Consider the following 20,890-nt stretch of genomic DNA (forward strand, 5'->3'; position numbering starts at 1 on the left):
ACATAATTAAAATCTTAAAAATAAAAATACATAATTAAAATCCTAGAAAATAAAAAAATACATAATTAAAATCCTACAAATTAAAAATTACACACGTGGAAGACTAGTCCTCTATCTCCAATTGCCTCTTGAGACCCCGGATCATTTGGTCATGTGTTGCAAGTTGATCCGGAGTCATCTTAGACGTATCGTTAAAATAGAGTTGACCCAAGAGGAGGCACAAAGGGAGCGGGGGCGGGGGCGGGGGCGGGGGCGGATGGAGTCGAGGCGCGACGGCGGGTGGTCGCCGCCTTCTTCTTTCCTTGCGGCCGGCGGGAACTGCTCGGGCCAGCGTCGGGGCTACCCAAGTTAGTTCCGGCAAGTTGGGTAGCCACATCATCGGAGGCGCCGTCGGATAGGGCTACCGACCTCGACCGTTTGCTGGAGGAGCTGGAGGAGGATGCTACTATGCCGCCCCTATACTTCGGATGTAGGTGCCCCTCCTGCCAACAATCGAGGTACTTGAACGCTTTGAACTCCATGCGTTGGTAGGTCGCCAAGGCGGCAGTGATGATGTCGAGCTCGCTCGTCGGATAGGGCTACCGACCTCGACCGTTTGCTGGAGGAGCTGGAGGAGGATGCTACTATACCGCCCCTATACTTCGGATGTAGGCGCCCCTCCTGCCAACAATCGAGGTACTTGAACGCTTTGAACTCCATGCGTTGGTAGGTCACCAAGGCGGCAGTGATGATGTCGAGCTCGCTCGTCGGATAGGGTTACCGACCTCGACCGTTTGCTTGGAGGAGCTGGAGGAGGATGTTACTATGTTGCCCCTATACTTCGGATGTAGGCGCCCCTCCTGCCAACAATCGAGGTACTTGAACGCTTTGAATTCCATGAGTTGGTAGGCCGCCAAGGCGGCAGTGATGATGTCGAGCTCGCTCGTGCCGCTCCCCGCCGACCGCTCTTCCTGGAGGTAATACCCCTGGAACTTACCGATTGCCTCGTTGCATCTGAACATGCAATTGCGCACCTTACTATCATTGCGATAGGTGGTTCCCCCCGGCCAGGTTTCATTGTAAAGACGAGTGATGCGCCACCAATACGTTTCCCCGGTTTGGTTCGTGCCAACTTCCGGATCTTCGAAGACTGCCAAGTAGGCTTTGAACATCGCCATCATCTCACCCGGAGTGTGGGTGCCACGAACAAGAGGAGTAGGAGTAGGAGTAGAGCTGCTGCTCCCACCCGATCCGGGTTCGGGTGCCCACCCGAACCCGAAGGCGTTTTGGTTGTGCACCGTGTAAGGACGGTAGCCACCTGGAGCTTGCGAACCTTGGGTTTGAGGAGGATCCGTAAATTGCGTTTCCAGACTAGGGAATGAGTCGGAGTCGAACCAATCGTGGTTCCAACTGCGATTGCCGGAGGGGTGATCTCTGGAGCCGGACATTGTGTAGTGTGGTGGAAATTTAGATGAGAGAATATGAGAAAAAAGATGAGAGAATGTAGATGATAGAATAGATAAGAATGTAATTTTTTTTGTGTTGAAGTGGGGGTATTTATAGATGAAAATGTGAATTTTGGGGAAAAAATCGAAAAATAAATTAAAAGTGGATAGAAAACGGATATAATTTTTTGGGAAGTGGAAAAATATTTTTTTTTATTTAAAAACATTTTTTTAAATAAATTTTGAATTTTTTTAATAAATAAAAATAAAAAATCGAATTTGCCAACGGCATAGCCGTTGGCCAATAAGAAGACGCCACGTAGGGCTGCTCTGCGGCACGGACGTGCTCTTAGCTAAAAGCAGCGTCGTGCCGCTGGCACGGACGAACGAGCTGCAGCGGCGGACGAGGTCGTCATTGCGCTGGCACGGACGGACTGACTCCGTTTTGAGCACCGCTGCGGATGCTCTTAATTTCTGAATTTAATCGGCTGCTTCAACTTGTCTCTTGGCCTTAAAACTCTCTTCTTGACAACTTCTTCCCCTGTCTGATCGGTCCTAGCCTCCGGCGTCATCTCACTCTCTGCATCATCTTCTTGGTTGTGCTCCTCTTCGTCCCTCTCAGTCGGTGGTATAGGGGTGTTCTTATCAGTTATGCATGGTGTGTGCAGTATCTATATGTATGTGTGCAATGAGTGTATTGTGTTCTCCAAGATAATGCCCAGATCGTTAAGTCTTCCGTGCGAGTCGGAACTTATCGAACAATGAATTTCACTACATTAGGACCGTTACAGTTACAACCACCGTTCATCGGGGCTTCGGTCGCCAGCTCCCCTTTCATTAGGTCACTAAGATTCTAGAATATTGCATGTATATTAGATTACAAAATAGATATCTTCAGATATAGAAGATTTTATATTGAAATATAAGATTGTCTTGGATCAACAATTGAACCTAAGGATCCTTGGGTGCGTATAGTGTATATGCAGTGTATGATTGTCAGATTGTGTGTAGTAGATTTCATTCCATTCCTATATCATTTAGTTACCAAAATCATTTAGTTACCAATTTCATTTTGCTAGTCTTCCTTGTGTCTTACAGACAAATGACTTGTCATTTATTTCGTCATACTTAGGATGAGAAACCTCCGTTCCATTTCATCTTTATTCCATTCCACCTTCATTTTATTCAATCATACAATCGACCTTAAAATTTGCAAATTTAGGAGAACCTTGTTTCACTCCCTTATTTTGGATTCGTTAAAGATGGGCTCAAGTAGCCTGAGGATTTTTATTGTGGATGATGTTAAGATGGAAGTAGTACTTTCAAGTTAATAGTTGGGATAGAGAACCCAGACTGATGAGTTTGTATTGATATTCATTGTTTATTTTCTAAAATAAAGTAAGGGTTCCAAGAGAACTTCGAGAGCATATTAATTTCAAGCTCTGTGCATTTTAAAACAAATAAGAAATTAGATCCTTCACGTTAGAAGCTAAAAAAACAACAACAAATTTCATATTTGTAATCGTATATATCTGTATTTCCAGGCACTAAGTAAGTGAATAACATTAATAATACATGTGATTCAAAAAAATTCAGCAGCGACACTCAAACCTGAACAGTGACTGCAAGTGAAGTTTAATTTATCTTATCAAATTACCAATTAAATAACTAGAATTGGTGAAGGCTTTTATTTTTTGAAAACAAAGAAGAGAAAAATCTATTGACCTTTACTGCTTCACAGCAGTAGTTTCTTTAATAAAAATCCCTCCTGGCTGGGTAAAGTTACCCGTTGAAAGTACTCAAATACTTCCACATACGCTACGAGCTCCCAGCATGTCTGCAGTTACCAAATAATCAAAACGCTAAACCCATCCATGCCAGCGCCGAAAATGGAAGATAGTCACACATCGCATCTGATGCGACACCTTCAGTTCAAACAGCATTCTATACAGTTTTGATGAGATTTTTTTCCCTCCAGCAACTGCTTCGTTTTCCAAGATTCGGTGATATGCTACATTTCGAACTTCTGAAGATGCGGTATTTACATGCACAAGGAACCTAACTAATCACAGAACTACCTGGGTCCTCTGCACAACAAAATACTACAATTATGTTTTACATCGTTTCTCTTGGCTCTCAATAGTAGTGACAAGTAAGCTGATGACTACGTAGAGAAGAAGATGCCAATAAACAATCTTGCAATGTACAATCTAACGGTCATATAAACCACTGCAAAGATGTTCGCAATACAAGCAATCAAATATTGCCAATTTAGTTCTACTTTCTGGGTTAAACTTATTAACAGCGCACACACATAAACCACATTTTTGAACATGGTGGATATTCCCTCTTGGAATAACACCATTTTAAAATCTAAGACTACAAAAAATTTCAATAAACACTCGAAGAGAAGAAAATTTGTAGAAACAATCTGCCGGGATCCCATTGGCCGTCGTTTAACCAACTGGTCATGTTATATCAGTGACTTAAGCTTTAACCAAATGCAGTATTAAGAGTCTCATGCTATTTCTAACGTACTACACCGTATAATTTATAGAACTTCAATGAGCCTAATATAAGTCTCATATATATATCCACCAAATACTCCTCTCATTGTGTCTTCCTTTGCCGCCAAGTGGGCTCCATTATACCACATCGATGAAGCCCCAACTCAAACCTTACCTTTTCTTTTGAGCTCTATTCATCACTTTGTGCTGTCCCTAAACTGCCACCATGCTGTCATTAAAACTCTTAGGGAGCGTTTACTTTGAGTTATTGAATGGATTGATAAAAACAATCCAAGCTAATCCACTGTTTACTTTGATCAATTGATTGTGTTTGTTTGACTGTCTTATCCTTCAAATACTCAATCTTGTGTGTTTTATCAGTCCATACTATCACTAAAAGTAAAACCCCCTAAGGGGAATCCAAAACCTTAAGGTACAATCCCAAACTTTGGTGAATTTTACCTTTGGTACATTAGCATATCTCATAAATATGGTTATCAAAGTGGTTTTCTCTATATTCTGGGCATAGAGCATGTAAGCCTGTAATGTTCTCCTCCTAGGGCTTAAAGCTATGCCGGTAATGAAGATTCATCACAGCAGTCTAAGATGATGTCCTAATATTTTAGTTATCATCACCCATTGCAGAGAGTTATTCTTAGTATTCAAACAGCAATATCTCTAATTTTAACTTGATGAACTGCTAAAATTCGACATCTATCTCCTGTGTGTACAGTGTTGGAACTTGGAAGAACTAGTCAAATTAAAAACAAAAAAGAATGTGTAGCCTAGTAGTTTCTTTCTTTTAAGAGGTCACAAATTTAGTAAGCATATAAAATTGATGAATGTGATGAGCCATGAATTCATGCCACTTGATATGTTTTTGAGTAGCAAATAGGTTAATTGATATGGTCTAAACCGTGGATGTGTGTGCCACACACACGCACAAGCATATAGACCTGACCGAGTGGTGAATCAGGTGATTTGTTAAATCACATAACCATTTCAGTCTGATGCATCCCATATTTCCCTTTTTCTTATTTAAAAAAACAACAATTATAAAATCAAAAAAGAGAATATTACAAATAGACAAGAAACATCATCTTCAGTTGAAACATGTTCCAATGCTAGAACAGGTATAAAAGCATTGTATTATAATGGCATTTGAATTCATGTTGGAATATCTGTCAAAAATTTTATATTCGAATAGTTGGTTCTGCTGCACTAATTTCATTACACAGATTATTTTCTGTTAGAGGGTGTTTGTTTTCTTGTGTAGGTATTCATGAAACAGTAAAATTGTGTCAGTATTGGCCGATTCTAAACTATCCTGATTTGAATGGAACCCAATTTACATTAAACTCACATATAAGATAGTTAGCTTAGGCTAGCAATGCAATCACCTGTGAAATCTATTTATCACCTACCCTGCACAATTCTGTAGTTAAGGATAAGGTCTTCAGGTTTCTTCCATATGTAAGCCCGAACAGTGGCCAAGCTCATGTCTGGAGGTAAAACCTGGAGAATCAGTAGAGAAGTTAACATGAGAGAAATAAAAACCCCACGCATGATCTATACAGAATATATACATTCCAACAATATTCCATGTAATAAGAGAGATCTATCAATAATTAAGGGACCAGAAAAGTAGTATTTGAATGTGAAAACAGCAAATTGCAAGTGGAGGTGCTAATATGAGGACCACAAAGGCAATGACAGAAAAAATCAAAAGCTTGCCATGTTCCAGCTTTCAGGCATTTGAAATATAGACAATCATGATATTGCAAGTTCAGGAGCAGTAATGCAAGAACAGCCTTTCACTAGAGCCATCCCAAATAGAATGCACCCCAAGCTTTTCTTCCGCAATAAAATACTAATTACTCTTAAGGTATTGAATCAATAAGGTAAAACTTTCAGATGCAAGTCACAGTCTCTCTGGCACAGAAAAATCAAACAACTTACCTGGTTATTGCAAAGAATCTCAATAGAAGGCCTGAGTTTTTGCCAGGGTTTCAGCCCAGATCGCAGAGAACCATCTCCTACAACTGCATGTGGAATCTGAACTCCAGGTGCATTTGGAGCAAAAGTTCCATCAGCATTCAGACTATCCATTGGCTTGTCAAGAAGCATCTTTTCTACCACATAGTTGACAACCTAAAAACAAAAGGCAGGGAAACCAAAAGATGAGCCAGTAGAACACTTCCTATTAGGGATCCACATAAAGAAGAAGAATGGGCCCGACAACTATTTCCATTGGCACTGCTACGGTGCTACTGCACTAAAATTCCTTAACCCAGATAATATTTTTTCGTGGGGGCAAATCCAATACTCAGATGCTTATATCGAGAGTCTTAACAGGTTCATAAACCAAGCAAAAGGTAGAGCATTCAACACTTTATCCTCCACATAATGAGTGATTTTTAATCGCCAGAGATATTGGAAGACTTTCTACATAATGTATCAATGTCCAATAATTGTGGACAAAAAAACTTGGTTCATGTAAATCACCAACTAACATAAAATTTGCATTTTTTATAGCAAGCATACTAAGGCAGTAGACACTGAGACAAATCTGCATGGTTGAAAATTAAAATCTATTTTCGTTTCATCAATTTATGGACCATAATATTGACATTATTAGAAGAAAATACTCGCTAGCTTTGTGCAAATCAACAACCAGCACAAAATTTACATTTTTATTGCAAGCGATAAGGCACCAACCCAGACAAATCTGCACAGTAAAAGAGTATATATCTATTTTCATTTCATTTAAAAAATCACAAATACTCAAGTGACTATCATTGAGGTATCAAGGGGAAATCTTTACCTTGTGTATTCTCAAAATGCGAGGAGCACTCAGTTTCCCTTGTGTGAGGACTTGCACATTAGAACCTTCGCATGGATGCAAATAGAAGCTACATCTGCATAACCAGAAAAACACATGGGATTGATACAACAAGAGTGCTGAGACAAGCCAAGCATAGAAAAAACACTGAAACAAGAATTGCTCCAATTACACTACTTGCCAAACACCAGTCACATCATATTAAGCGAATATGAGAGTGGGGAAAGATTAATATACAAAACTATAATTGCAAATTACTTACTCAAAACCTTACACAAACAATTCAAATAAGAAAAAAAGTTCAAGATAGCTTTATCCCATTCTTGGGTTGAGCAAACCACAACCACATTCACCAAGCAAATAGAGAAGTTTGGCAAGCATAAGCCACACAAGTTTTCTGCCCGAGAAATGCAAGACAACCTATTCAAGCAGTAAAGAGGATTACTTGGTATTTTCCCTTGGAGGAAGGCGGTTATTCAGCACACAATCAAGAACCCACCAAGGGAAGTCTTTCTCATCTTCAGTTCCATCTAAGTCAGTAATTTTCTTTCTCCAGGGTCCTCCCTGAGAGCCTTCAGTAACAATGGAAGGAGGGGAAGCTGCTAAAAATTCAAAGGGTGGATATACTGCAGAGTCATTCTCTGAATTCCCATCTCCTTCTACTCGAGACAGGGTTAAAGTTCTTGTAGATATTTCCTTTCCAGGCAGGATTTCACCGTTAGCTAAATTTTGAGATCCAAATCTCTGCCTTCTTTTAGTTAACCAATGTGCCAACAGCCCTTTGAGGGTTTCTCTTGCCAAATTGATCTACATATTTACCAAAGGACAACTTAACTTAGTTTCCAATAATAACAAATGACAAGAATAAGAGATTCAGAAAGGTTGTGCATTTTTATCAATTCATCATTACAATGAAAAGAAAAATACCATAAGGATCTTATTAGCAAGAGAAGGTGATCCAAGGAAGAAAACAAGCCTGGTGAAAAGCTATGGCTCATGGAATGCTATTAAACTAGAGAAGAAGTTTTGTATTTATGAACTCAGTCATAGCTAATACACTAGAAGTCGAGCATAAAAAACTCAAAACTTGCGGTTAAGAGGGAGTAGGGATCAAGAGATGATATATAGACATAAATATATGTTTGTGTGAGAGAGAAAGTACCTTGTCATCCTCAGGTTTCCCAGCAATCCCTAGATCTGCAGAGTACATCTCAGCAGAAAAACATTGCGGCGTGTCTAAGTGCACAGACAGACTCCCAAGCCTTGTATCTACCGAGAACCATGTCGGAACATTCACCTGAATAGGACCAATAAGTCAAAATGTATATGTAAGTATGGGACATCCTAACGAAAAGTACATACCATCTCAAACAATTCCTCTTTCTTCTTCTCAAAAGGAACCTGAAAAATCAAAACAAACAAACTCCGATAACATAACATGGAACTGGAAACTACTGGAAGTACTAACAAACTCCCACCAGACCTCCCACTGAAACTACTAATGAAATAAAGTTATTAAGTTCATGCACATCACTAACCTCTCCATAATTTTCAGTGACCAAACCTCTTGTGATTTCCCACAACTTTACTGTACCAGCAGTGTCCTTGAAAATGAAATAGAGAATTTAGACAACTGAATTTACAAGATGAGCAATAGCTGTAGGGAAACTGAACCATTGAGTTTAGGGTAAGAAAGGAATCATCGTCAAGTTACCTTTGTCAGGACGTGTCTTTTATTATTTAAAATCTCATGTTGCACTATAGCCGAAGTTCCACAAATGGTAAGAGACGGTTCTCTATACACAGGAACCTATAGAAACTTAAATAGTCAATTGCTTACTTTGCAAAATCATACTAAAATTGTACGAGAATCCAAAAAATTAATTTCATTAAAACCTTAATAACATACAGGTCATGAAAGGTATTAGGAAATGTTCTTTGGTGAGCTTATACATATTCAGACAGCATATAAAACTCACTATGGTTACCAATTTGTCCTTTATTCTAGAATAGATCACAAACAGTTCAATATGGAGCTACTAATACCCCAAATACAACTATGCCTAGGGGAATGACCGAAAAGGCAAAGGGATGTTAGGTTAACATTTCAAGCCCTCTTTCGCCTTCCCTGAAAGGAAGTAAAAACATTTAAAACCATTTTCTCTCCAAAATACCTTTTTTCTACCTCACATAAGTTATTAGAGTTCTCAAGACGTTTTGCAAAAATAATTTCCCAGAATATCTTCCCCTTAAATTAACATCATAAAAAATCCGAAGTATTATACTAAGCAAGTTCTGAAAGAAAATATTTGCATTTAAACAGAAAGATGCATCCAACTAAGTCTTATGTTGTTGACACTGAATCTGAAAACTGTCAATATTTAAATATGAACAGAAATATACGACTCACAGGTGTAGAACCTTCTAGTGAAACCCTTGCTCTTGAAAAGGACAAGTTGCCTGCTAAAAATGAGCCACCTCTTTGGAATACTTTAAGGGGATTATGTGCTTCTGCAGGCCATCTATGTACAGAAGAATCCGTTGTGGAAACCCATATACCATCACCATGCAGTTCTAATTTCAATATAGGATGTTCTTTTGAACATAGCAATACGCTTTCTCTTGTTGCCAAATCAGTTAAATACAACTACAGAAAGAGGTAAAGTTATAAACATAAGCACACAATATGGGGAGGCTCGTATATTCATAATGCTAAAGTTAGCCACACTCACAGAAAGGTCCCTCCCACCACTATAAACATGACTAAATGATGGAGTAGCAGCTAGTGCCCAGACAGAGTCTGTGTGCACAGCATAGGAATGAATGCATCGCTGTTGAGCAAGATCCCACAACCTGTGAAGTTTCCAGCCAAACAATTATAGAAATCAAAGAATGAACAAAAAAAGCACACAGTCATACCATGTTTTATGCTTCCTGGGATATGCAAAGATAGCACATACCTGATCATAGAATCAGAGGAGCCAGATAAACAATATCTGCAATCAAGAGAGGTGATATGAGCTATACATATCAACATTTGACATGTATTGTTTCCTATTGCGACAAACAACAAAGAACCTAAATGGAGCAATCTCAACTAGACAAATATTTTGGCTTACTACTAGTGTCTGGATTTCATGCGAAACTACTTTTCATTAGCACCATACGGGCAAGTTTTCATGGTTTCTCACAACACTTAGCAGTATTATCATCCCACTAGGACGGAAATAGATATTGCAAGAGTAAATATTCACCTGCACGGCTGCAATACTTATACTAACACAAAACGATTACAAGCTTTGAGCTGAACATGAATTTCAGTATAATATAACTTAAGCGGAGTACCCGAACCAATCTCAAATTAACTGCCAAAGTTGATTTATTTAATTTTTTTCAGTGTAAATATTTGTCACAAAAGACTGATACCACAGGACCCTGAAGTATCCTTAATACCCCCCCCCCCCAAAAAAAAAAAAAAAAAAACTAACCTGCCTGTAGAATCCAACAACAGTGCCCTGATATTATCTGTGTGTCCTCTTAGCTTCATAGTTTTAGAGCCCGTCCTGGGGTCCCAAACACGCACAACCTATGAAATTCATCACATAACATGGGATAAATTAAAAAACTGTTGGTCAATCAATAGATTAAGATGTCATCTTCAATGAACAGCACTGATAAAGTTTGAAATGAAGCATCATTTATTATCGACCTTTCCCATGAGATGAACTAAAAGTAATAATATCGACCGAAATTTTAGACAAACAACCAGAGCTCACCTTCTCAGTTCCACCAGAAACAAGAAGTGTTCCCTGGTCGTTTGTTGCCAATGCGTAAACTGACTCTTTATGGCCTTTTGCAGCAATAGGAACATAGCCTTGGGATTGGGTGGTATGCACAGAAACATTATTACTTGAGTTGATAGGACGGAGATTAGCACTCGACAAAGATCCCAAACCATTAGTACTAGTTGAACAATCATCTGCATTTGCATCATTTGCTTTGGAAATGGGACTCAGTGAAGCTTCCAGATCCCATATGAAAACCTCCCCACCAAGGCCTCCAGAGGCACAGATGTTGCTCTATACATAATAGAGAAGAATCATAAACTGATGTCTGGCACAATATCAGATTCTTAGAATATTAATGTTTTGTAGAAAGGCTACATTTTTCTCTGCCGCCGCCAGGCAAGTGACATAGTCAGAGTGTTGATGAAACGTCCTGGCACATATTCCGTCAGACAAGCGATTCCATACCTATTGTTAGGACAGCATAAAAAACAGATAAGTTCATCTTTATTAAGAAAAAGAGCATCATGAAATAAATGTGAACTTCACTCACTTTAACAGTTGTATCAGAGGAGCAAGAGACCAACGTATTACCACCCGTCAGAACTGCATCATTGACCTGCCTCAGCAACATGTTCCAAAATAAACCTCTAAGGAGGTTATTAATGCATTAAAGAATTCTGAAGTTATGGATTCAAATTATCAAGCAACTGTAAATCCTAATCCATAAATTATTAGTTTGCTTCAGGGAACCAGTTCAATATGGGCTAATTGCTCAAATGGTATGTATTGAGGCAATGATCAATTGCACAAACTCAGACAAAGTTTATGGGGGCCAAATATGGAAGTGAGATGTGGAGAAGATATCATATACCCCTGATCCTATATTACTATTAGCCTCCCTCAGTAACCGTTATAATATAAGAAAATGGCAAACAAGTGACTTAAACCAAAGATGAAAGAACTTGTACCCAATCAACATGAGACTCAAATGTAGCAGAGAAAGTAGCAGAATCCTCAGATAATGTCCACCTCTTCAATGTACCATCACGACTACCAGTGAAGAGGTACTCATTTCCTCCTTGTTCTGTAGATTTCGATACGGCCAAGCAGTTTATGCCAGCACAGTGCTGCAAATAAATAAAAATGTGATAGATGTGACTTATATAATCAACATCCCTTGAACAAAACAAATGTATCATAAAAGAAGTGGTAATTCGTAATTATTAATTTGTTATGTAATAGTGTTCCATTATAGTATATTCCCTTTTGTCAGCAAAAGCAGACTAAGAAATGTTTATCAATTATATTACCTGCAGACATTTCTTAGCTTTGTAAATTGTAACAAGATAATGCAACAAGGAGTCTACTTTGATAAAGGACCAAAACACTCATGTAGAGGAAACAGGGTCCGACCATATATCATCTTCCTAAGCATACATAAGCACTAAAACTTTCCTGTTGTCAAGATCACTTCAAAGTCAAAAGAAACACAAGTACAAACTGCAGCACTTCAATGCCAGTTATTACTTAATATACTTATTAGATTTTGGTCCTAAAAAGAACCAACAGAAAAGTAATGTACAATCAAGAAAAGCTGAATCATTCTTCATAACCACCTGTTATGGGGGAAGCAAGCAGCAAAAATTGAAAATGTGGCATGCACTCAGGGTTATGTTTACAGTTCGCAGATAAGGTAAAAAGCCCATAAAACAGAAGCTTGATACAGCAGATATTCTTATCTTATCAACAACAATTAAAGAGATAGAATTTTATCTGAACTAATTAATTAAAGTGAGCTTACCTTTGTATCATCTGCATCATTCAATACATATGTCAACCTCTTTTCCTTGCGAGTACGAATTGAATTAGATGTGTTTCCTGAACTGCCAACGCGATGCATTGCTGAAATGGCTGAAGATATCAGAAACAGTGATTGTATCTTTATCTTGACAATCAAAATTCTACTACCATATAGGCTTATTACAGGATAAGCTAGTATCATTTTAAACTTGGAAATGGAGACTAACAAGGAATTGATTTCTTGTTAAAGCTAATTACACTTTGAAATGATCAATCAATTATATATTAACTGAAAAAGTACCACAAAAATGGAAAGTACAAGTTTTCCCCTTAAACCCACTTGCAGATATTGACTAACTATATTACTCCCTCCGTCCCATTAAATATGAAACATTTGGTTGTCGGCTCAGGATTATATGTAGATTTTATGTAGTGTTGTTTTGTGAGTTATTGAAGAGAGAGTAAAGTAAGAGCCAGGAAAAAGTAGAGATGATGTTGTTTCCATATTAGGAAATGTTTCTTTTTTAATGGACAACCCAAAAAGGAAAAATGTTTCATTTTTAATGGGACAGAGGGAGTACATTATAAACTCCACAATTTTTTTATAAATTAATCCTGAATAAGTCTCCATTTAATAATATAAGTATTAAAATATCATGTAATGCATGCTAGTATTATACTATTTAATTATTCAATATTGACAAATGACAAAAGTAATCAACTATTGATACACATCATGTTGACTAACCCATTATAATACAGGAATTATTGAAAATTTGCATATTAACATGTGTTGATCATTTAACAACTGATTTTGGAAAATGAATGGTTGTATGTTTGATTATCGAAATAGCAGTTAACTTAACCACTAAACATTAATACTATATCAATATTAACAATTATGATAGCATTATGTTGCGCTAGGAAAATAAAACTAAATTTAATCACCTTAAGAAATATTGTGAATGTTCATATGATATATGATTTGAGCATATAACGACAATATCTTATTTTCTTAATGAATTAGTACCAAATGCTGGGTATTTAGAATAGTTGTAATATAATTATCAATTCTAGATCACAATGATAGCATTTTTCTACAATGGGCCAACCTAGTCGTGTCACTTAGCCCACAACAATGTGCGGTGAAACAACTCACTAAGTGGACCGCATTATCATTTTCATTTGTCCATCGCTCTAGTGCTGGGAAAGATCTAGGTGCCTATAACTAGGGGAATGTCTTAACGCTAATGATAAGTACTTGATCAAATGATAGTCTTTACCACCTAATCTATTTATAGCATAGAATGCTTTATAGGAGTCATCTGCAGAAGCAACCTGGTCAACTCCCTACACATCTTAATCCTCTTGCTTAACTACTGTCATTATCACTTTTTCACAGTAAAAGAAAAAAGAACATGTTTTACAATCTACTGAATCTAGCCAACTTTATCGCAGTCAGTTTCGGAAAAAGAAAGGAGATGTTGAGCAACCACCGGTCCATGCTGCTCTACGTAAGCATTAAAAGTATTATCTTTCTTGTTGTGATTTTATTTTAATTTTGCAACCTCCACTTTTATCTTTTATATTTATTTCACTAGATATTGATAGCATACAGATACTGAAAGTCTGAAAATGATGAATAACCAGGAGCAGGGGAAAATCAAGAAGATGAACTTTAAATAGCCAATCTCTGTGATTACATATGGTCAGAACTAAGTGCCAGGAACTGGGTGGTTTCTCAACATTAATGATAAGGAATTAATCAGATTATTATTGTAATACCATCTTCAAATTGTAAAGCATATGACCCTATAAGAACATCTATATCCAAAAATAAAGCCTGCATAGCCCTATACAGTTTAATTGTTTAATACCATTAATCTCTTTGTATCATTCATTAATCATCTAACATTTTAACCACAAAAAAGGGGAAATGAATATACTTGATGTGAGTCATGTGACTAGATTCAACATTAATCAGCTTTATCCGTTGGACCAATGGTATGGAGCAACCACCAGTCTGTGCTGCTCTATTTCAGCACTTCGAAAATCTATTACCATTCTTCCTTTTTGTGCTTTGTTGCTGACATGTAGATCCTAGTTGAGTCCGGTAGTTAGAGTTACAACTTAGCAAACATCTGCTGCTAACTGTTAACTGTATATTCACTTATTCAGTAAAATTGGTTGACAACCATTCTTTCCTTGTGAGTTGTGATTTCATTTATGTCATACATCCTAAATTAGTTGTATATACTATTAAGCTAAATGAATAGCATGCTCCAACTGAGAGGGGAATGATAGAGTACATGGATACTTGTTTGCAGTCAGGGTACTACCGTAATAATGGGTGCAGTCATCCTTCAGAATTAGTTGAATGAAAAAAGTTGGTACAATGTAAACTTTTATAGACCACGTACTTAAACTGACACAAGAAAATCTGTAAGGGGTTCTTTTCTAAAATCAAATACTCAAATCATCTCCGCATTGTATTTAATATCAAGGAAATAACATCAAATATATCTACCTCCAGCTACACTCAATCCTTTGCCTTGACAGGCTATTTCGAAGTCCAATTGATCCAGCTCAATTTTGTGCTATATATTTAAGAACCCTCTAAATACCATGGTCATTCCATTCACTAATTCCTTTTGACTTTTTGATTGAGAATGAGAACAAAATGAAACCTTTAAGTTTAAACTGAAAAGGAACTCTGTCTAAAGTAGGTGATGCGTCCTGCAGGGCTTATTACTGACTATTACATTTGGCATTTTATAGCAAGAAATAATTTAGCACCTGCACCCATATATCGTCATAGCCATCTAAAGATAAAGACCCTATATAGTAGTTCTTACTCTTGACATAGTTGCAATTGTCATCTACTTGCTACAATTTACAATAACAACAAAAATTATAATACTGATAAAAAATAAACTAAAGGATTAACATTGTGGGGTAGTGATAAAATGCAAACTCTATATATTGTACAAACACCAAACTCCTCAACACATTGTAAAATTTCAAATTTAGAGTTTGCATTTGATTACATCCCCACATTTATATAGGTTAAACATTTAAATTTCAAAGTTTCTATAAAAAACTAAGCTGCTTCAATTTCCCTTGTGTTGGTTAAGTTTGCTACAATCAGGCAACCAGAAAATGCTTAAGGTGCAACTAATTAGACTTACAATGGAAAGAACGAAGAAGGGAACTAAACCCTTAATGAGGTAATCAATATGCTCTTTGTTCAATGATAGTCAAAGAATAACTATCACCACACAATGACCTTTGAGGAAATGTAACTTCCGGGATTCAAAATGAGATTCTATATACATGATAACCGAAAATAAAATTACCTGTTAATGATGGCTGAATGAGCGGAGTGAACGAGAGCCAGAGTGCTGAACTCTAAATCTAGAAGCCAATTTGTATCAATTTAAAGTCAACACAGATCATAACAGAGAAGCACATAAAAACAAGTGACAGTCGCAGACACTGAACAACAGGCAGGCAACCCAGAAAAAGAAAAAAAAGACCTAAAGAAAAACTGTAAGACAAAACGATCGCAATTGAAGAGACCAAGAGGGCAAAACGAAGAAAAAGTCCAAATAACAGAAAAATCGAACTGATAAAAGAGAATTGCCTACTTTGTTGGGTTAGTCGGCGGAATTCCCAGCTAGATAACGAGTCAGCGCAGGCGGATTCGTCGGCCGCGAGGTCTAAGACGGCAGAGCAACAGGTGAAATAGAAGAGAAGCACAGATACTTCGAGGTCGGTAAAAGGAGTGTGGTTCGGTGGGAAGGGCGGCGGAGGGAGGATGGCGGAGGACGGCGACGGGAGAAGGAGAGTGGAGATGGTTGTTTGTTTCCTGTCCCAAATTGGGGACGAAATGCTCAACAGAAGACCCCAAAATCCCCAATTTCGTTACGTCCAACAATTTTAATTAATTCATCCAAAAATATATGAGTTAAATTAATATTATACTGGTAATTTAATTATTTCCATCTACGGAAATATTGTAATAATCATCAATTTGTTTGGTGAACATTTGAACTTATATGCATTGGTGGAGGTAGAAATAATTTTTGATATAGGTAATATAATCTAAATTTTCAATTTTGAATTCTGAGATTATATTTTCTTATGTTTAATTGTTATGATAGGATCTTTTACACTACAATTCAAACAAATACAAAAAATTTTACGATATTACATGATATTATATTAATAGTAATAATATTTTTATAATTTATTACTACTTCCGTCCCAAAAAAATAGACAAAGATTAAATGGTAAGGATTTTTAATGCGCAATTGTAATGTAATAGAGGAGGAGAGATAAAGTGGCGGATATAATGTTAGTGGATTATGGAGTTCATATTTAGAATTACGTGTAAAATTAGTATTTATTTAAAAAATTTCATATTTAAAATTAGTCTAATTTTGGTTAACCTTTAGTTTTTTTTGTGGACGGTGATATTTTTCTTAGTATTATTATTCAATTATTTGTGGATTCCACGTCTAGTTTTACCATAAGGCCTCACTTGGATTGTTTAGCAAAATATGTGGCATAATATCTCTTTATTTTGGGTGTGCTTCCTTTCGTTGGTAAGTTATTATTCTAAAATGTGATAGTGTTGATTCATTTGGATATTGTTGTTTCTATATAATTTTATTGATGTAGTGTTTGGGCTGTGGGTTTTATTCAATTGGGCCCTTGTATGTTTGGTAAGCAATCTTTGAAATAAAAAACTACCCACAAAAGTCAGGATATGTTAACATTTTATTTAATAACACAAATTTATTAATTCTCAACCCTAACATTATTCGCAACCTTAACATTATTCATAAGAGGCACGAACTGCATAAAACAAATCCTAGCATTTTCATTCTGCAATGTATGTCTCATTCTATTTTTCGATGCATTTTTTGTGTTTATCATTTAAAAACACGAATTTTGCATGCTTTTAAGGTCTAAAATTGACTAGTTTAAATTATCTTTCATTCAAAATATATTCTTTATTGTATATATTCTACACTTTTATATTTTGACATATTTTTTCAAAAATGTGAAAAATAGACTTTGAAAATGACAGAAAAAAGGTCGAAAATGAAAACTGGAGAAAACAGATCATGTAAGCAGTCTGCTGAGTCATAGTCAGTAGTTCCTGAGCATACCAGCGGTCGATGGAAAGATAGCGATCTGTTTCAGAATTGGAGTCTGCACGGATGTTATGACCGGCCACCCCCGAGATGGATTCAGTAGTCCGTCGAGAAGAGTGACGAGAGTCCAACGACCTGCTGAGTTTGAGCGATACATGCAGTTTGCCCTATTCCCCCTCTAAAACTTATCTTTCTTAACCAAAATTATTACCTTATGGAGAAAAAAGCGCTCAAAGTCAATAAATACTCTTCATCATTTCATCATTCAAACATAGATTGATTCACATGAGAATTCACTCTCCACATGGTAATGTTGTGAATATCCGTGTAGGTACTAGAATAGATGTTGCTAGTTGCTAAATATTGGTATGAAAGTCTGTCTGCAGAAAAAGTGGCCAAGTGGGACGACATAGTTGGGCTCTTTTTAGATAAATACTACCCGTTTGGCACTATTATGAAGTCGAAGGGCGAGATCTTTCAATTCCTCCAACGAGATGACCAGCCCATGTATAACTCGAGGAGGAATAGTTGTCATGTAAGTGATAGAAGAAGTAGCAGCAAACAATTGAAGTTGATCAAAGGAACGGTATGACTTGAGGAGGATAGTTGTAGTGGACAACACAGGAATGAAGGACTTTGCACAAGAGTTGGCAATCATGCACAACAGGATGGACAAGATCAAGTCACTGATGATCCAATCGTCCATACAATAGCATTTATCGTCCTAATCAGGTGGCAATAACTATAATAATTATTCTGAAAATCACCCTTAGACAAATCTCTCATATGCTAACAATAATTATCTTCAACCTCCTGCAGGATTTTCAGGGACTAATAGAGCAATCAACAAGGATGATGTGCTCCAAAAACTCTTGACAAGGATCAACAAGGATAGGAAGGCTACAAACACCAGAATGGATGAGATAGAAGGAAATATAGCCAAATTGTCTGAAATCATGTCCCTACTTACCCCTTATAGAGGCATGATGCAAATTCAAATGAACCAATAAACAAGCTTTTACAAGAGGTAGGTAAAAAGAACAAAGAGAAAGAGGCAAATGCAGTAGCAATGGTCGCAACAATCAACAAACAATGGGTGGAGAAAAAGTCAGCGACCGCTGAGACCAAACTTAACGGATCGCTGACTGGAGCTGGCAATTCTGACTCAGCCACAAGATCGAAGAACAAATAATAGAACACACCTTGCAGACCGCTGATACCATCTGAGCGGACTACCGAGACTGATGTGGACCGATTCGATTATAACCGCACATGTCTAGTAATATCAAACAAATTTACTTGTTTGAGACAAAAGGAAAACCCATTAGCTAAATACCCTTGATTAGAGACTAATTAGGATTTTATGAATTTAATTCAAATTTATAAATACAATTGATTTTTGTTGATTGTAACCGAGATTGATCAATTACTTTTAGAACTTAATAATTCTCAATAAAATTATTATATTGTCAGTTAATAAATATTATTAATCTCCAATTAGATTTTGTTAATTTTTGTAACTAGAATATATCATCGTCAATCAAAATTTAATAATTCATTAATTTAATATACACCCAGACTACCTCCGCTATTGATTGGTTTACTTTCCAATAAAAGTAGGCAAAATCCATAAATATTATGCGGATAATAGTACATGTCACACTTTCCTTTTTAGTTTGTTCCATAAAAGATATCACATTTTTTCTTTTGGCAAAAGTTCACTCTCACATCAATTATAGAATTATATTTTCTCTAACCACTTAACATACAAAGGGTTTGATTGGTTGCTTATGTTAGAAAATATAGGAAAGCAAATACTATCACTAGTTTATAATATTTTCCCATTTTTTATGATAGAGATAGGTAACTCTTTTCATTGTTTGGTTGTAGTTTAGGAATTCTTCCACCACATTTTTATAGATTTTGTTAAAATAACAAAATACTAGAATATGCAACCAAAAAGACAATTATGTCCCTGGAATTAATTTGTAAACCCCATGTTACCCCTGAACCCTAAATTAGCGGTACAATAGGAGCGAAATTTTCTGAATTCTAATTTAGAGCGGTGAAGCAATTAGTAAAAATGGAGTAATTAGCAATTCATTCATCACTGCCACCAAAATTGGCATCTCAACAATTACTTCCAAAAGATACACACAGACACTTCAACAATGCAAAGCAAAACATAAAAAATAGCAAAAATGGAGTAAATAGCATATGCATTAATCAAGTCAGAAATCTGTAGTTCAACAAAAAATTTAAAAAATAGTGATTTTCATAAACACTTACTAAGAAAACAAAATCAATCATTTGCTCTAATTTGGATTTGGGTCGAAAGCAGATAACAAGAATTTTGTTAATGGAGAACAAAATCATACTCCAATTTTGTGGATGGAGACAACCCATCATAAATCTGAGACATTGTATTCATTCCTCCACAATAACAAACCTAGTTCGAAAAGTAATTAGGATTGTGAAGAAATCAAAACCTTCCGAATCAAGTCCGAATCAGACATTCTGGAAGCCTATCGCGTCGTCCTCGTCAAGGGAGCACAATGAGCAGCGACGGAGCTTTCTTCTTTCCCAAATCCGTATTTGCCCCAATTCTGGTCGCCCTAATTAGGCGTGACTCGTGAGATTGAGGCTGTCTCTCAATTCAAGCAGTTTGCAGCAAATTTGCTGAAGTAGATGAGGGATGTATTGGTAAAATCAAATTCAGCATTGATTATTGCTTCTATGGACACAACTAATCATAGGGGAGGAAGGGAGGTAGAGATAACTCAATCAGTTGGATAATTAACCAAAAAAGTGAGACGGGTCGAAGATAATTTTCGGGTCAACAACCCATTCCCAAAAGTGTACCAAACAGAGGAAAATAGAAGAAAACAATCCACTAACCTTTAGTTTAACAGCAACCAATCGAACCCAAAATAACATCTCCTAAAATCTTGTATCATCTCTCAAGTGTGACATCTATCTTAGAACGGAGGGAGTACTTTTTTTCGGACCTGCTATAATATTTAGCATGTAATTTTCCTCCTCCTTTTTGACAGATATATATTTTTTTCTTTCTAGTCAAGCATAAAGCATAAAAATCCGATTCTGATTGTTTTGATTTTTGGAAAAAGAAAAAGTAAGAGCGCCATATCTACGAGGAAACTTTTCAAGAATTGATTGTAAAGTGTATCCAAGATATGTTTCTTTTCGATATTCTTAATAAAATCACCCCACTTTTTAAATATATAAGCGGGCAGGCACACAACCATTTTAAGAAGCATTAACTATCATAAAATAGTTTTTCTTTTTAGAATTTTTCTTAGGCTCCGTTTCAAATAATTACAAAAATTATCTAACATAGCCATATTTC

The 20,890-nt window shown here is 36.6% G+C and overlaps 1 protein-coding gene across 10 annotated transcripts; it reads right to left on the reverse strand.

Moving 5' to 3' along the window:
• Positions 1–2,914: 2,914 nt before the first annotated feature.
• Positions 2,915–16,277, reverse strand: LOC125200671 (WD repeat-containing protein 48-like). 10 transcript variants are annotated; one of them, XM_048098394.1, is made up of 21 exons: positions 16,009–16,277; positions 15,718–15,775; positions 12,363–12,463; positions 11,530–11,688; positions 11,112–11,177; positions 10,937–11,026; positions 10,729–10,852; positions 10,550–10,647; positions 10,262–10,359; positions 9,734–9,769; positions 9,506–9,626; positions 9,184–9,420; positions 8,488–8,583; positions 8,312–8,377; positions 8,136–8,174; positions 7,936–8,070; positions 7,219–7,580; positions 6,756–6,849; positions 5,891–6,082; positions 5,356–5,446; positions 2,915–3,526 (listed from the first exon to the last, which is right to left on the reverse strand). In XM_048098394.1, the coding sequence occupies exons 3-21, from the start codon at positions 12,459–12,461 to the stop codon at positions 3,483–3,485; spliced, it is 2,247 nt and encodes a 748-aa protein (XP_047954351.1). In that variant the 5' UTR covers positions 12,462–12,463; positions 15,718–15,775; positions 16,009–16,277; the 3' UTR covers positions 2,915–3,482. The 10 variants fall into 10 exon arrangements, with proteins under 10 accessions (XP_047954351.1, XP_047954346.1, XP_047954347.1 ...); XM_048098389.1 differs by having other exon boundaries at positions 2,915–3,261; positions 10,550–10,852; XM_048098390.1 differs by having other exon boundaries at positions 2,915–3,511; positions 10,550–10,852.
• Between the last annotated feature and the right edge of the window lie 4,613 nt (positions 16,278–20,890).

Source organism: Salvia hispanica, chromosome 1, assembly GCF_023119035.1.
Source record: "Salvia hispanica cultivar TCC Black 2014 chromosome 1, UniMelb_Shisp_WGS_1.0, whole genome shotgun sequence".
NCBI classification, from domain to species: domain Eukaryota; kingdom Viridiplantae; phylum Streptophyta; class Magnoliopsida; order Lamiales; family Lamiaceae; genus Salvia; species Salvia hispanica.

Coding starts and splice junctions, on each gene's coding strand:
- LOC125200671 (XM_048098388.1), bottom strand. CDS start 12,461: ATGCATCGCGTTGGCAGTTCAGGAAACACATCTAATTCAATTCGTACT. Junction 10,360..10,549: donor TTTCTGGTGGAACTGAGAAG/GTGAGCTCTGGT, acceptor TGAATTTCATAG/GTTGTGCGTGTTTGGGACCC. Junction 5,447..5,890: donor AGATTCTTTGCAATAACCAG/GTAAGTTGTTTG, acceptor CTGATTCTCCAG/GTTTTACCTCCAGACATGAG.